The sequence below is a fragment of the Odocoileus virginianus genome, chromosome 19 (genome assembly GCF_023699985.2).
Source record: "Odocoileus virginianus isolate 20LAN1187 ecotype Illinois chromosome 19, Ovbor_1.2, whole genome shotgun sequence".
NCBI classification, from domain to species: domain Eukaryota; kingdom Metazoa; phylum Chordata; class Mammalia; order Artiodactyla; family Cervidae; genus Odocoileus; species Odocoileus virginianus.
This window is the reverse complement of record NC_069692.1, coordinates 48,878,552-48,894,298: the sequence shown is the minus strand read 5'-3', so window position 1 is coordinate 48,894,298 and position 15,747 is coordinate 48,878,552. Positions and strand designations below refer to the sequence as shown.

General features: G+C 38.0%; 1 protein-coding gene across 1 annotated transcript in view; it reads right to left on the bottom strand.

Moving 5' to 3' along the window:
* Positions 1-15,747, bottom strand: part of COL9A1 (collagen type IX alpha 1 chain) — a 62,430-nt gene that overhangs the window by 43,608 nt on the left and 3,075 nt on the right. The window contains exons 5-12 of the mRNA XM_070450223.1: positions 10,390-10,443; positions 10,087-10,122; positions 7,786-7,809; positions 7,361-7,414; positions 6,101-6,154; positions 5,433-5,465; positions 4,653-4,709; positions 2,730-2,783 (exon numbers count right to left, since the gene is read on the bottom strand). Of these exons, the coding sequence (XP_070306324.1) occupies positions 2,730-2,783; positions 4,653-4,709; positions 5,433-5,465; positions 6,101-6,154; positions 7,361-7,414; positions 7,786-7,809; positions 10,087-10,122; positions 10,390-10,443 (366 nt within the window). The remainder of the gene's footprint in view (positions 1-2,729; positions 2,784-4,652; positions 4,710-5,432; positions 5,466-6,100; positions 6,155-7,360; positions 7,415-7,785; positions 7,810-10,086; positions 10,123-10,389; positions 10,444-15,747) is intronic.

Genomic DNA, 15,747 nt, shown 5'->3' with positions numbered 1-15,747 from the left:
TATTTATTTGGTTGCACCAGGTCTTAGCTGCAGCACGTGAGTCCAGTTCCTTGACGAGGGATCAAACTCAGGCTCCCTGAATTGTACTGGGTCCTAAGAACTGGACCACCAGGGAAGTCCCTCTGATACCATTTTTAAATGTTAGGATATTCTAAACAGAAATCCAAGGACTACTATTTCTTACAGAAAGATTACTTTATGGACTCTGAGAAAGTCATTTTCTCTCTGACTAGGATTTTGCTTTTTATAATAGATATACTACCCTACATTTCCTACGGTAACAAATAAATTGTGAAGTTAGTTATTAGAAAAATAACTTAATTTTTAATATATGTACATAATAGTAGATTAAAATCCAATTCTATTGTTTCTGACCTGTTTCAATTCACTTATTTTCTTGTTCCACAGGCTGCAACTTTGCATTTGGAGATTTTTTTTCACACATAGACAAAGAAACACCAGAAAAACTTAGCAGCAGTATTAATATAGAACATTTGGCCACACGTAGCAAAGAACTAGGCTATACCTAAACCATTTACACTTGATTTCTGAATAAACTCTCAGAATCTTATATAGTGGACTTTTGTTAGTTCATGGAGTGGATAATCAAAACATGTATAATTAAATACTACTTGTATTTCCCCACTTAAGTATAAAAACAAAAGTGATTTTAATTTTTCATTAGTAGAGCTTGGGATATTTTCCCATTGATTCTTGTTAAAACTTAGAGTAACATAGTTGATTTAACTATTTCACCAATAGATGAATAGCACACAGTAACTAATCAATAACCATAAAGCTAAATGGCAAATTTAGGAATAGCAATTTATTATCATTTTACTGAAAGTTTTTTTGATGGTTCATTCTTAGATTCATAACCAAATTATTTAAATATTCATTAACTATTTTGTGGAGTAAATTCAAGGCAGAATTGTGAATCTGAAAGCAAACTTCAGGACCCTAGTCTTAATTTTCATCTTTCTGCTTTCAGCTCACAACTAAATGCATCCATTAGCCTTTTCAGGTTTCCTTTTTAAGGAGTTATATTATCTTCATAGATCAATTTTCAAAGACAAACACTGAAAGTTTAAGTGACATATGCATGTGAAATAAATAAGGAATGATCAACAATTTTTAATTATGAAAAGTTTTTTCATGAACATTTTGGCCAGTTACCTAACACACCAAGAATTCTGCAGGTTCCCCACTTAAGACCAAACAAATTTGAAAGTCCAGATAACTAACTTGCATAGGTCTCAAAAATACTAGTTTCATGGGTGAGTAGAGAGACCTCTGATTGACTATTTCATTCCCAAACCCCATGGGATGGGGGAGTGGAAGTTTCCCTAACAGAAGGGGTCACCAAAAAAAGAGGAAAGGATACAGGGCATCAAAACAGCAGAAGTCCACTAAGTCTGCTTTACTATAAATATTACCTCGAGGTGTCTTTCAGTGTGGTTTAATACTCTGTTTCTGTGGTTAGATCATATTCTATTATATGGATATGTCATACTTAAATTAGCCACATCAGACATATGTGTTCATTTCTGTGCCCTTAGCACTTAGAATAAACCCTGGCACATAACAGAGATTAATAAATATTTGTTGGTTTTTTTAGTTACAAATTTAAAAATTCAATGGAGGAACAGGCACAAAGAAAAACATCCAAAGTACTTGATGTTTTTATAATTTTCTCCAATTTGTCATCAAGAATTCACCTGTGATGTGCCAGATGAATAAAATGGCTCTACTATTCAGAGCCTAAGTAATAAAAGACTTTTAAAATGTTAAGTTCACACTGTAATAAGGTACAGGAAATTGGTTTATTTATCTTCATTATCTGAGACTGTTCAATAGTTTTTCCTAAGGAATTCAAGAATATGAGTGCCTGAAGATATTAATAAATTTCTTCTCAAGCTCTTAACCTCAAAAGATAGACTTCTGCCACCCAGTACAGGTGTAAATGGACTTATTCAACAAAGTCTAGGCAACCCACATTAATAAGAGCAGTTTGACTTTGTAAAAATACTATGGAATTTACAGGGACAAATATTCTAACATATAAGAAGTCAAATTCCTAGTTACTCTAAGGCGATTTCATTCTAGTGGATGAAAAAAGACAAATAGGTCACCTTACTTTAAATTTCAGCCTTGCAGGACGCACTAGCTCCACTATAAGTTGTGTTGTGGATTCCAAATTTCTACCCAAAAAACAATATACGTGCTATTGCTAGCTTCCAAATGACTCAAAGCCTAAGCTATATTGAAATGAAATCAGAAACAAACAGAAAAATTATTTCAGAACTTGAGAAGCTATAAGCCAATTATCAATTCCCTGTTTGCTTGTCTCAGCAACACTTGCCATAAAATTTTACACTTGTCATAAAATGTTGTCTAGTGGAGTGGAACAACCAGTGTGAATAACATTTGACTATCAAAAGCATCAAGGGAAAGAGCTGAGTGTGGTTGATTAGAAAAGGAAAGCAAGGTGTAGCAACACAGGAAGGAATGAAAGTGTATGGTGCTTTCTTCGTTCTTTTTTTTGTAACTGAACAACCTTAGGATATGATGCTTCGTCAGAATATTGATGCATCTGCTGAGAACTTTTCAATCATCATTGGAAAAGGAAGGGGCAAAAATCATGCTTTGTTATTCCTTATAAGCCCTTACAATGAAAGTCATTACAACCTCTTAATCACAATGTACCCAATAATATTCCTTGTCCTTACCTTGTGACCTTGTCTTCCAGGTTCACCAATCTCTCCTTTAGCTCCTTTATGACCCTAACAAATGCAAAAATGCATAAGTAGAAAAGTAAATAAATGTGTTGGATTTGACACAGAAAGGGGTCAGATGGCTCATAAAGTGACCTTGCTCCCCTACATGTAAGTCAACGTGCTGCTAAGAGAAAGGTTACGTCACAAAGAAATGACAGCCTTAGAAGAATTTTAGAATACCATGTGTACTACGCGACTGTATACGATAGGTATCAGTTTTAGTTAACAAACTCTGTCCTGGAATAACAAATCCTCCAGTACCTAGGTCTGTAACTAGATAATGACACTGCCTGCTGGTGTCTAGAGCCCTTCTTCCCCAACTTCCTCACAGCTGGGCCAAAGGGACATTATGTCCTCCAACATCAGTAACTCACTCTCCAGACATGGACCGCTGACCCACCAGACCAGCTGCCCCCTGCTCTCCGGAGCCTCCTCTGAAAACCCTCTTCCTCCTCTGCACCCATGGCCTTACTCAAGGCAGAAGGGCTTCCCCCAATGTGGAACTTTCTGCCCCTTCTTCTGCAGTTTAAGCACAAATTCAGTTCAGTTCAGTCGCTCAGTTGTGTCCGTCTCTTTGTGACCCCATGGACTGCAGCACACCAGGCCTCCCTGTCCATCACCAACTCCCAGAGTTTACTCAAACTCATGTCCATCGAGTCAGTGATGCCATCCAACCATCTCATCCTCTGTCATCCCCTTCTCCTCCTGCCTTCAATCTTTCCCAGCATCAGGGTCTTTTCCAATGAGTCCGTTCTTCGCATCAGGTGGCCACTTCAGCATCAGTCCTTCCAATGAATATTCAGGACTGATTTCCTTTAGAATGGACTGGTTGGATCTCCTTGCAGTCCAAGGGACTCTCAAGAGTCTTCTCCAACACCACAGTTCAAAAGCATCAATTCTTCGGTGCTCAGCTTTCTTTATAGTCCAACTCTCACATTGACTAGATGGACCTTTGTTGACAAAGTAATGTATCTGCTTTTTAAGTGCAAATAGACATCTATAAACAGCAGTCAGCGAAGGCTGCAAAACACGAGAAGAAATTCCCATCTTTCATTGTCAGGACACCTGTCCTAACATTTTGGATCAGTAACATGAGATAAATGTGAAATAAACATTCCAAAAATTTTCTATCAGTTTTGTCCTAAAAGCCCTTCTTGTTCCCAGAGTTCAAGTTTCCATGAAAAATAACACACCCTTCGAGGTCCACGTCTTCTGCATGGTGGGTGCACACCCAAGCTAGCCTCAGAGAAAACTGCAATGGGAAACTCATTGCCTCAGAGTCTTTCGGATCTTGGCACAACTCCTCCAATCTGGAATTTTTCAAAATCATTTCAGACTCATAGAGTAGAGAGAAAAAGTCGATTAACCCCAGCATTTGGTATTTATTTCTTTATTTCCAACGGGCAATTTTGAAGCAATTATGATGGCAGAGTGAGAGAAAAACACTTTTGAAAGTGTCTTTTTTTCCTCTATTTTGCACAGTTTTTCCAATTTCTTTTTAACTAAAACAGTTTGAAATACATTATATGTACAGTCCTTGGCGCCCGTCTCTCACTATTGGAGGAAACTTCTGAACCTTCATCTGGTGTTCTAGAGTCTCTCAATCCAGTGCATTCCATTGATATTTCTTCCCTGAGAAACAGAAGCACTGAATAGCCAAGTACCTCTGTCTTGTGAGCTGTCAGCGTACCAGCGGGAACTTCCAGGACTGAAAAAGGACCGCAGACAAAGCCACCGGACAAGCGACACAGACTTGCCTAATCCATCAGAGTGTGGTCTGTGCACAAGCAAGCTCAGTGCTTCAGGGAAAGCCTCGGTTTTTCATATAGATAATACTCGTGAAGATAGAACACAGCACAGACATTATTGTCTTACCCTCATGCCTGGCAGACCTGGGTATCCCGAACGACCCGGTGGGCAGGAATTGGGACACTGCCAGAGAGACAGAAAGAGAGTAACCAAGAGCCTCTGCTTCATGATAAAATGATACATCCTTTAGGGTTTCCAGCTGCAGAATCCCAATGCAAGTCTATTCATTAACTAACTCTGGCTACTCTTTCCTTTTTTATTTACTTGTAAACTCAGAAATATTCCTAGCTTACAGAAACACAAAGAGAACATAACAAACCCTTTCCCCACGTATCCACCATCCAGATTTAATTAATACTACTATTTTGCCATATTATTTCAGATTCAATTTGTTCAAGAAAGAAAACATTTACAGACCAACCTCCCCCACTCCAATCCAACAGCTCAGTCCTAAAGGTCACGTTGCCCCTAACAAATGGACCAAAACTGTGTTTAGTGCAGTTTTCCTGTACTGTTTGAATATCAGTCTATGAGTAAAACAAGCCTCAGAGAGCATTATTGGACTTCGATCTTCTAAAATTGGAATGCTCTGGTGAAAAGCTGGTCCCCTTCATAAAGTAAGAGAGATTATGGAAAAAGAAAGATAATTCCATAATGAAAAAGTTAGTGTGAATATGTATAAGTGACCAGTCCACCAGTCCAACAAAGTGCTCTGCCATCTGAGTAAAATAAAACATGAAAATACAACATATTCTAGCGAGATCATCTCAAAGAGAATTCATCTTCTAAAGAGAATTCCTGGACTTTGACTTAAAACTGTATTTTATTCAAAGGAAAATGTCTTACCAATGGATCTCCATCATGAAAGCCAATTGTTCCCTAAAGTAAGGAAAATGTGAAAGTTAAGAATATAGTGAAATATTTAATTCATCCTACTAGTAATAAAATGTTCATTTGACAAATACAGTATTTTTTCAATAAGCTATAAGGAATAAATAGCCTGATATGCTAATATTCTAGAAACTTCACTCATGGGTCTTTTCTGTTTGGAGAAATCTAAATTTTAGTACATTATTTCTTTCACAGGATTGAAAAGAAAGTAAAATGAAAGAATAGAAAATATGGAGAATTCTGAATCATAAGTTAAAAGTATGGATTACCTCCCAATTAACCTCATTTTTTAAACTGCTCATTGTGTAAATCCTTCATAAAAACTAGTTCATTTGAAAATGTTCCTTTTATATGTCCAAGTTTTGAGCACTTCAGAAGTCAAAAGCCTCAAAGCACTTCAAATATAATGCATAAACCATTCCTTTGAAAATCACCGTTCAAATTATTGTGATTTCTCAACTATACTGGCCTTAAAAGACCATGCTCTGAATGAGTGAAAATATCATAGCCATTTTGAAATTTTAGGACAATGATTCAATTTAAAAGTCCTTTCATTTTTGGTTCTTAGGATTCTATAATCCCAACTTTCAGACACAGAGAAATTCAAACTGCAAATAACTTACACTGGGTCCCGGGGGGCCAGGGGGGCCCGGTGGTCCTCTTTTCCCAGGATCGCCCTAAGTTATTTGAAAATTGTGACACAGTGATTATACACACGTCAAAACACACTGCACAAAAAGGTGAGATATGAGAAACTGACATTCCTACAAACCCTGCAGGGCTCAGCCCGCATAGACCTGCCACCAAAATCGATGGGTGACCCGCAGTCCAATTAGTTCCACAAAGTTAGAAGAGTAAAGGAGTTCCAGCCTCATCAAAGTAATAAAAAAGGCGGAGGGAGGCTTGGGGAAAAAGAGCCACTTCTCTATACACAGATCACTTTACTCTGGAAACACTACGCATTTTTCCAGTTGATTTTCAGGGGAACCAGAATAGTTGACACTGCCAGCGCCGCCCAGCTAAGGGCAGCTCACGCCTGCCTAAAACTGTAAACAGGAAGGCAAGCTCTGCAGGGCCAGTCAGCCCTGGACTCTTCACCCAGAAACTGTCCCTCACTGTCACTGCACGCACTTGAGCAAAGATGGCTAAATACGCCATTCAGATGAAAGTGGATTCCAGTTAGAATCACCAGCGCTTCCTCCCCGCACACCTTTTCCTTCTAATATTCTATCATAAACCAAAAGCACCTTACAATCTACTTTATAATCATTTTATATGCATTCTTGCATTCAGTAAATAAATCTGTCAAACAGCAGCACCTACAGAGAAGCTAAAAAGGTATATATGTGGCTCCTGCTTTCAATGAATTTACTATTATCAATTCTTCAGATAACATCACTACTTCAAGATTTTTGGAATATTTATTGAATATTAACATCAATTTCTTCCATGAAGTTCAGCTCTCTACTGATTAAAGTTCTGTTGGTTCAATTATGATTTTACAATGCCAACATAAATGTACACGGGAATAATTTTAGACTATTCACTCATTTCATTCAGAGGAACTGATACAAAAGTTTGGACCCCAATCCCAACTGAGTCTGTAAATGAAGGTGACAGTTCTTGGCTTAATCACTAATTCTAGAAGCTGGGAAGGAAAGTTCAGCTGAAAACTTTGGGGGAAAAAATTAAAATCACTCTACAGAAATGAGATAGCATTATTACCCTGGTCCTCATCAGTATTATAAACTGGAATTAAACTTATCTGCCATTTCTTGGATTTGCAGGGGGAAACACACACAGGGCAATTTGCCATCCCCGGTAACATCTATTAAGTCAACAAACATCTGTCAACGCGCTGCGTGTATGTATGTGGTACTCACAATCGGTCCAACACGGCCAAGCTCTCCAGGGAGCCCTGCTCCCCCAGGAGGACCCTGAAATCAACAAATTAGAGGGACATGGTGACTTATGATGTTTTCATAATTTATGACAAGTGATACCAAATACGATAAACGATTGACTCAGAATGATGTATCTGTGCTAGCTTTGGCTTCCAATGAGACAACAACTCATCTGACCAAAGAGAAACTACTTAAAATGGAAATTCCTTACATTAACAGAAATTTCTTAAATTAATACAATATTTTTAGTAGAATAGGGGTGCTGTCATAGTAGCCACCTAAGATCCCTAAGGGAGGGCACTGTCAACACCACTGGTGGAGTGCTGACTGGAGCCTAAGGTTGGGATCTGAGACATGGGCCACTCTTACAGACTACATAAAACAAACCAACAGACGATACTCACAGGAGGTCCAGGAATACCACGGCCCTAAAAGGTTAAAATAAAGGTTGTTATGATACAGGACCCATACTTCATGTAAATACAGTAGTTACAGAAGTAACTTCTGTAAATACAGAACTAACTCAGTTCTAAAATGAACTATAGAGTCTATCACTAAACAAACGTAAGATGCTCAGTCGAAAAGAAAGGACTGGGTAAAGAAAGCAAACTCGGCTCTACTTCTAAATGAAGAAGCTTGCTTCAGCTCTTCAAATGTTCTTTCGATGTCTAAGCTAACTGGTAGTATTTTTTTCAAACTTTTTTTTTTTAAAGAAAAGCAAAGTAAAGAAAACCCACTCCAATATTCTTGCCAGAAGAATCCCATGGACAGAGGAGCCCAGCAGACTATAATAGTCCATGGGGTCGCACAGAGTCGGACATGACTGAGCGACTTAGCACAGCAAGTAAAGAAGTTATCCATGCTTGCGGTCAGGAGAATTTACCATTACTCACAAAGAGGCACATCACAACTGGACATTTTCACATTCTTTTTGACTACAGCCTTTTACAAAATAGTGAACATGTGCTATATAGTAGGTCCTTGTTGTTTATCTATTTTATATGCAGTAGTTTCTATTTGTTAATCCCAAATTCCTAAATTACCCTCCCTTCCTTTCCTCGCTGGTAACCACACGCTTGTTTTCTATGCCTGTGAGTCTATTTCTGTTTGGTAAAGAAGTTCACTTGTAGCATATTTTAGCTTCCACATATAAATGATATCATTTGTCACGATTTATAAGAAACCGACATTAAAAGTAAGACAACATTGCTCTAAAATTTATAATGTGATATTTGGAAATTGCCCAGATATTTAGCACAGAGAGGAAGGGGAGGACCAAAGTGTTTAGGAACACACCCCTTGACAGGTAAGGCTATGTGTCCAGACACCAAATCCAGCAGAAATGGAAAACAAAACAGTGTCACTCCTGAAATGACCTCCAGTGGGATCCTCATTTATGCTGAATTTTATTTTAAAACCAGTCAGTCTGTCTCCCACTCCCTTACATTTACTATCTCTTGAGCAACATCAAACTGCGTGTAACCAGGGATTGAAACCATGCCTCCTTATGCAGCCTCAAAGCCTCAATTCTAAGCACAGGGCCTAACACACAACAAGCTCTAACTCTGCGCTGGCTGAACTTAATAAAACTGAGCACCGCTGTCCTCGGGGCTCAGTCTCCCAGCCTTGGGCCTCCTCGTCACTCTCCTCTGTGGGCTTGAATCCCTCGTGTGCACAGCTGTCTCTGACACCATATTCCTGACAGCCTGTACTTCCAGACTTCGTATTTTCTAGATAGAAATATCTAAGATAGACTTACATATTTTCTAAAATATCCATCCATATATGAAGCATCCAGGGGAATCACATCCTCTGATAATGATGTTATTATTTCTAATTATTTAGGCAGCCACAACAAGCATGAATTTCACATGAGTAATATGTTTCAATGGTAAATGGGGAGTTTTCAAGGCATTCTTTGAAAAATTACTTCTATTTGAACATTGTAATATGTGGATCAATGTGGGAAATAAATGTTATGCTTGAAGATACTAAAGTAATCAATAAGTTATTTCATTATCAAGAGACCTAGAGATTTGATGAATTTGTTTAAAGCCATCTCTATAAGATGTTGAGCTATGAGTTAAAAATGTGTGAGGAAAGCCAGCAAACTAGTCACCTCTGAAAAGAGACTTAAAATGGAAAAGATGAAATATGGCAATGGAAACAGAGCAAACAGGAAACAAAGAGGAAAAACACATATTAATAGCAAGAACAAAAAAGGAATGAAGAACAAATAGAAAAAAAAAAATAGCAGCCTGAGAATCCAGTTCTCCTATGGAGAGAAATAACACAAATCTGCTGGATCGTGAACGTGGAAAAAGACTCGCCAGGGAAGCAGGTGGGTGATAACATGGCTGGTATTTCATTAGACATAAAACCAGTTGTGAAGAAAGTGGTGTGATGCTGAGGTCTAAACACCAAATACTTAGATTTGCTGCTGTTACACGAGAAACAGTTTCCATCAATGGGAACAGAGAAGGGATTATTTCCATTGGTAAATGCCACCTGCAAACAGATGTATGTATTTTACACCATACATTCAAATTGCTCTGAAATTTTCTACTCATAGTCACAATGCTTATCATAGCAGATAAGCCATAATTTCTTTGTGATGTATATTACGTAGAAAACTAAATTGAAAAATTTCACAATGGCAGAATTTTACCTAAAGACAGATTATAAATCACTTCACATTTACTTACTGGAAATCCACGAGGTCCTGGCACACCAGGTTCTCCCTAAAAATAAAAATAGCTCCATTGTACTTAGCTTTTTTAGCATGAGCATGTAAGTATGCAAACTGTATAAATATTAAAATCATTAAAACACTCCATCTTAGTGTTTGAATGCAATTTAGTTCAACTGTTATAAGACATAATTTTGGTTGAACAAGTGTATTTCAGCCACTTCACAACTAATCTGTTAATTGATCTGGAAACACTATAATAAAATTATGCTTCAGCATTTAATTGATACTAGCAATTAATACCAGGTGGCTAACTTACTTTTTGTCCTCTTGGTCCAACAGAGCCTGGGGATCCATCAGGACCTGTTAATCCCTAACAAAGCAAGATGATATTAGAACTAATACAACATCCTTAGGCAAGCCACTAAGTGGATAACTCCATTTTATTTATTAATTACATGCAGGATAGTTTACCTATGTATGGTAAACACCTATGCACCTATGTATGGTGCAAGTCTTTATAAAGAAAAACCTTTCTGTATTCCTACTCAAAGGTAATGTCTGACATGACATCTGACTGTTATAGTTACTTTCGGTTAATAAATTGTATCCTGTTCATAACTTGCCACTAAATGCACTGTTTATCACAGGATTCAATAATTTAGTATTTTTGTCTCTGCTTTGAAAAAATGGGAAGTAATAATTACGATGTTTTAATAGGAAAGTCTAACGGGACAACTCCAATACTTTGGCCACCTGATGTAAAGAGCTGACTCATTTGAAAAGACCCTGATGTTGGGAAAGATTGAAGGCAGGAGGAGAAGGGAACGACAAAGGATGAGATGGCTGGATGGCATCACCGACTCAATGGGCATGAGTTTGAGTAAACTCCGGGAGTTGGTGATGGACAGGGAGGCCTGACATGCTGCAGTCCATGGGGTCGCAAAGAGTCAGACACGACTGAGCGACTGAACTGAACTGAAGGAGACGATAGGACTTGGCTTTGCCACTTAGCCACGTTATGTATCTCTTGATTTCATTTACAAGGCAAAATGTTTTATACATGGATGTCTCTGTACTCTCAAATAACATCTTTAGAGTTAAAACGTTCCTTCAATAGTGATTAAAGCTAATCAATCTCATTGCCTTTGGGTCACCTAAAGCCCCTCAGGTATCTCCTAGCAATGACAACTGCTTATGGAAAACATTAACTTTTAAAGTTGAATCATTTTAGAGCAGGTTTCTAGGCTATCTCCTTTAGTGAAACAGCTATATTAAATATACATTTTCATGTGTGCCACTCACTATGTGGACTCTAAGTCCATTGCTGTAAAGCACATTTATAACATCACACATAATGCTAAGGTAGTTATTAAAGCATCACTTCCAACCATTGTTGCTTTCCCTACCAGTATTTATTTTATCATCCTAATATAAAATAGGTATCAAAGCATGCTAATACTACACGTACATCTAAATTTCCACATCGGATGAAGACATATTTTTATCTTTTAGTTTTTTCTACTTTTAGCTGTTGTCATTTATAATATTGAAATTATACCATACAAAATACAAATATATGTACCTATATATGTAGATATATACGTACATATATGCACATATATGTATATACATGCATAAATAAATAACTTATAAAACCTATTAGCAAGATTTTGAAAAAAATTAAAATGTTAATCTAGGAATTCCTTGAATATATGAAAGTCTAACTTAAAAATGAATCACCAAGGTCCATATGTAATTGGTCAGTCTGCATAAATAACAATAAAATGCATTCATGTTACTTCTGTAGAAAACAATTTCACGAGCCACCATTTTTACATTTCTCTGCATCAATCAATTTCCTTCATAACTCCAAAGACTGAATCAAAGGAAGTAGAAAAGAATGAGTTGACAATATTAATTATTGGAAATTTACCAAAGAAGAAAGTTATTAAGCACACGTGGAAGGATTTTTGACAGACTGATTTTCAGTCTCTCTAGTGTAACTAACAACGCTCTAACTTGGGAACAGGCCTTAACATCTCAGCTGCTGAGCGCCTATGGTAAGGGAGCACTGGCTTCTGTCTGTCAGCAAATAAGCCACACCCCCGGGAGCTCTCTGTAAACACAATGGCGCAAGGGCTCTATAAACCTCCGGGCGGGTCTGACTAAAGGGCTTCCGTCTGTCAGCAAATAAGCCACACCCCCGGGAGCTCTCCGTAAACACAATGGCGCAAGGGCTCTATAAACCTCCGGGCGGGTCTGACTAAAGGGCTTCTGTCTGTCAGCAAATAAGCCACACCCCCGGGAGCTCTTGGTAAACACAATGGCGCAAGGGCTTTATAAACCTCAGGGCGGGTCTGACTAAAGGGCTTCTGTCTGTCAGCAAATAAGCCACACCCCCGGGAGCTCTCGGTAAACACAATGGCGCAAGGGCTTTATAAACCTCAGGGCGGGTCTGACTAAAGGGACTTCCAATGTCCACTTCACACATATACTCTCTAAGGCCCGTCCTGGTCAGTCCCCACACACACAGCCAACTAACAACCTTTAATCAGGGACTAAAACCACTGACAAAGTTGGAAGACAGTAGCTACTACATAAGGTAGAACTTCAGCTGCATGATAAGGAAGCAGAGTGGTTGGATAACCTGGAAGCTGCTTCCAGACACTTCTTGTCTCAACTGTCTTCCATAAGGCATGGTGAAAGAAAGTGGGGCTTCCCTGGTGGCTCAGAGGTTAAAGTGTCTGCCTCCAATGCGGGAGACGCGGGGTTAGATCCCTGGGTTGGGAAGATCCCCTGGAGAAGGAAAGACATGGTAAACCACATCTAATCACCAGGAGGCTGCGAGTTAATGAGAATGTATTCTGGCATCCGATCTAGTGAACTCTGTTGTGACACAGCCATGCATTAAACCATAGGCTCCGTGAGGACAGGACTCCATGACCATCACAATCTGAGTACACTGCCCGAGCATCTAACACATGCGGCACAGAAGATTACAGAAGGCTACTGAACAGAAGACTTGAAGACTTCGGGCTAGCCTACTGGGTGGAAGGATTTCACACCTGTCCCTCCACATCATCTTCATTTTTGGTTCAAATCCCAGCTCTGCCACTTAATTCCTAGACCACTGTGGGCAAATTACTCAACTGTATAGAGCCTCAGTTTCCTAACCTGTAAAACAGGTATAATGTTAATATCTACCTAACATGGCAACTTTGAAGATTCACTGAGATATTGTACACAGAGTGTTTACAACAGTGCCTGGAACAGCAGATGCTAAGTAAATGTTGAGCTCTTCTTATTATTATCATTATTATGTAGTCAGATTATCTAGAAGCTAATGAAGTAACATTTCCTGCTCTCTGGGAGCTTAAAATCTCATTCAGAAGAGATTCTGCAAAGAAAAAAAGAACCAGCAAAAAATCTGGATATTAACCACAGGCACTGTGCTTCAGAGCCCCCTCACATTTCTCTGATGTCCGACTATTTCCCCTTACATGGCCTTTCAGAATAATCTCTTTATTACTCACTATCCTAATCATATAACATCACAGATAATAGTTGTATACATTCAGAGGATGTTCTAATCTCTCTCCTATAAAACATAACTAACTATAATTCATGTACTTAATTCTAATTCCTCTTTTCTGTATCTTAGACAGATGCTATAAGAATGAAAAAAAAAAATACTCTTTTAGAGCTCTTAGAGCTAAGTATGCCACAGCATAAGTGCCTATAAGAGTATAAGTTATTAATGATAACAGCACAGTTGTCCTTTGAGTGCAGAGCTCGCAATCAAGCTTGGATTTCTTTAATGTTATGTGTCTATAAGGGAAAAGAATCAACTTAAACTAAGGAAAAGAAGAGTTTTTTATATATGTATATAAGTCTCCTACAACTTACATTTACAAACATATGCATGAAACTCCAATTTGCAATCATTCTTATCTGTCAAAGAAATGACAGAGGAATATATTGCCAGTGGCAGAAAGAACTGCTTTCATATGAATGTTTATGAAGATAAGGTTCTATACGGGATAAAATTAAAGCCCACTGTATCCTGAAATTTCCCACTGCTGCTTGGCAAAGCAAGCAGCCCTCACTAGTAATCTCCTTCCAGCATTCCACCACTCAGTTCAGGAGACCCAAGCCGTAATCTTACAAGACTAACTGCCATGACTCATTTACCCTTTCTGTCAAAAATCCACCTAATTCAGGATAATAACCTTTAAGCCGTGTTCTTTTCAGATTCTTCCAAACACCATCTGATTAACCATTTGTTAACATTATCAAAAAATGCGGCATGTTTGTGACTGCACTTAAAAAGAGTTTTACACAAATGGAAATCAGTATAGTTAATTTTTTGCTTAGTTCTAAGCATGAGTTTGAGTAACCTCCGGGAGTTGGTGATGGACAGGGAGGCCTGGCGTGCTGCGATTCATGGGGTCACAAAGAGTCGGACACGACTGAGCGGCTGAAGTGAACTGAACTGAAGAAATGTCTAAAATACTGGCACATGCATGAACTTCTTACTTTTTTCTCTCCTTCCTTTCCCTTTTTCTTTTTCTGTTACTTTTCTCTGCCATCCCAGAAAATTGATTCAATGCCCTCATCAGGATCTTACAGAGCCAAAGTTCTATGATGTAAGGAGCCTTACTATTTTACACCTTTTAACTTTGGAAATCTTATTTTGAAATGGAAATCTGTGCTATGATACAGCAATTATAGACAAAGAAAAAAGTACTTGCAATTATTGGTTACATTGTACTTCTAAAGATTTTGAAGATTTTTCTTTTTTATCCTATTTCTGTTTGAGTGTGGAAATTACTTTATAAAGTAAAACCAGACATTGTCTTTATGACTTTATGGTACTAGAGGAAGAATAATTTGTTGAGCCTGCTACAAAAGCACCATCAAACCCAGACACAGACAAGTCTAGTCGTTTGTCTGAAATTATGCAACTCAATAGTAAAACAAGACTTTAGGTCATTCATTTATGTTTTATGTTTCAACCATGACAAAAATTAATAATAATAACAATATAGTCATTTAATCATCCATTTTCTTTTCACATAAAACAAGGTCGAAGGTTGAAAGGAATGCAGAAATAAATCTAACCTACTGGTTTATTTGCATTCATCAGACTTTTTTATTTGGATGCGACAGTTCCAAGTAATTCACTGTGTTTCAAAGAGATGTTTGACAGCAAACAAGTTGCATAATGTCAGTTCATATTATACAAATATTAGGTGGATATTCAGTTTGTGTTGTCCAAACATTAGTCCCTACTGACCTCATGCACTGCCACTTTGCCTACATAGAAAGTTCAAAGTAGGGTCTTTTTGAATAAAGAATAAAACAAAATTAGTCTTCTAAAGCAATGAATTGTTGCTGTTGTTGTTTAGTCCCTAGCATAGACAAATATCCCCATTGTACTAATCTTGATAAAGAAAGTACATCTTAATAACCACTAACATCTAGCTATTTTTCTTTTTCTCAAAATGAAGACTCAGTCTTAAACTCTAGCCAAAAGTTCTCAGAATCTATAATCATAGGTTTTCAAGGACTTTGATTTAGAAAAGTCTTTAGTTTGGGGAAACCATATAAGGTGATAACTTGAAGGATAACTCGAGGAGCCCAGCACTGTCTGTTTTCTGAGAGCAGAGGCCTG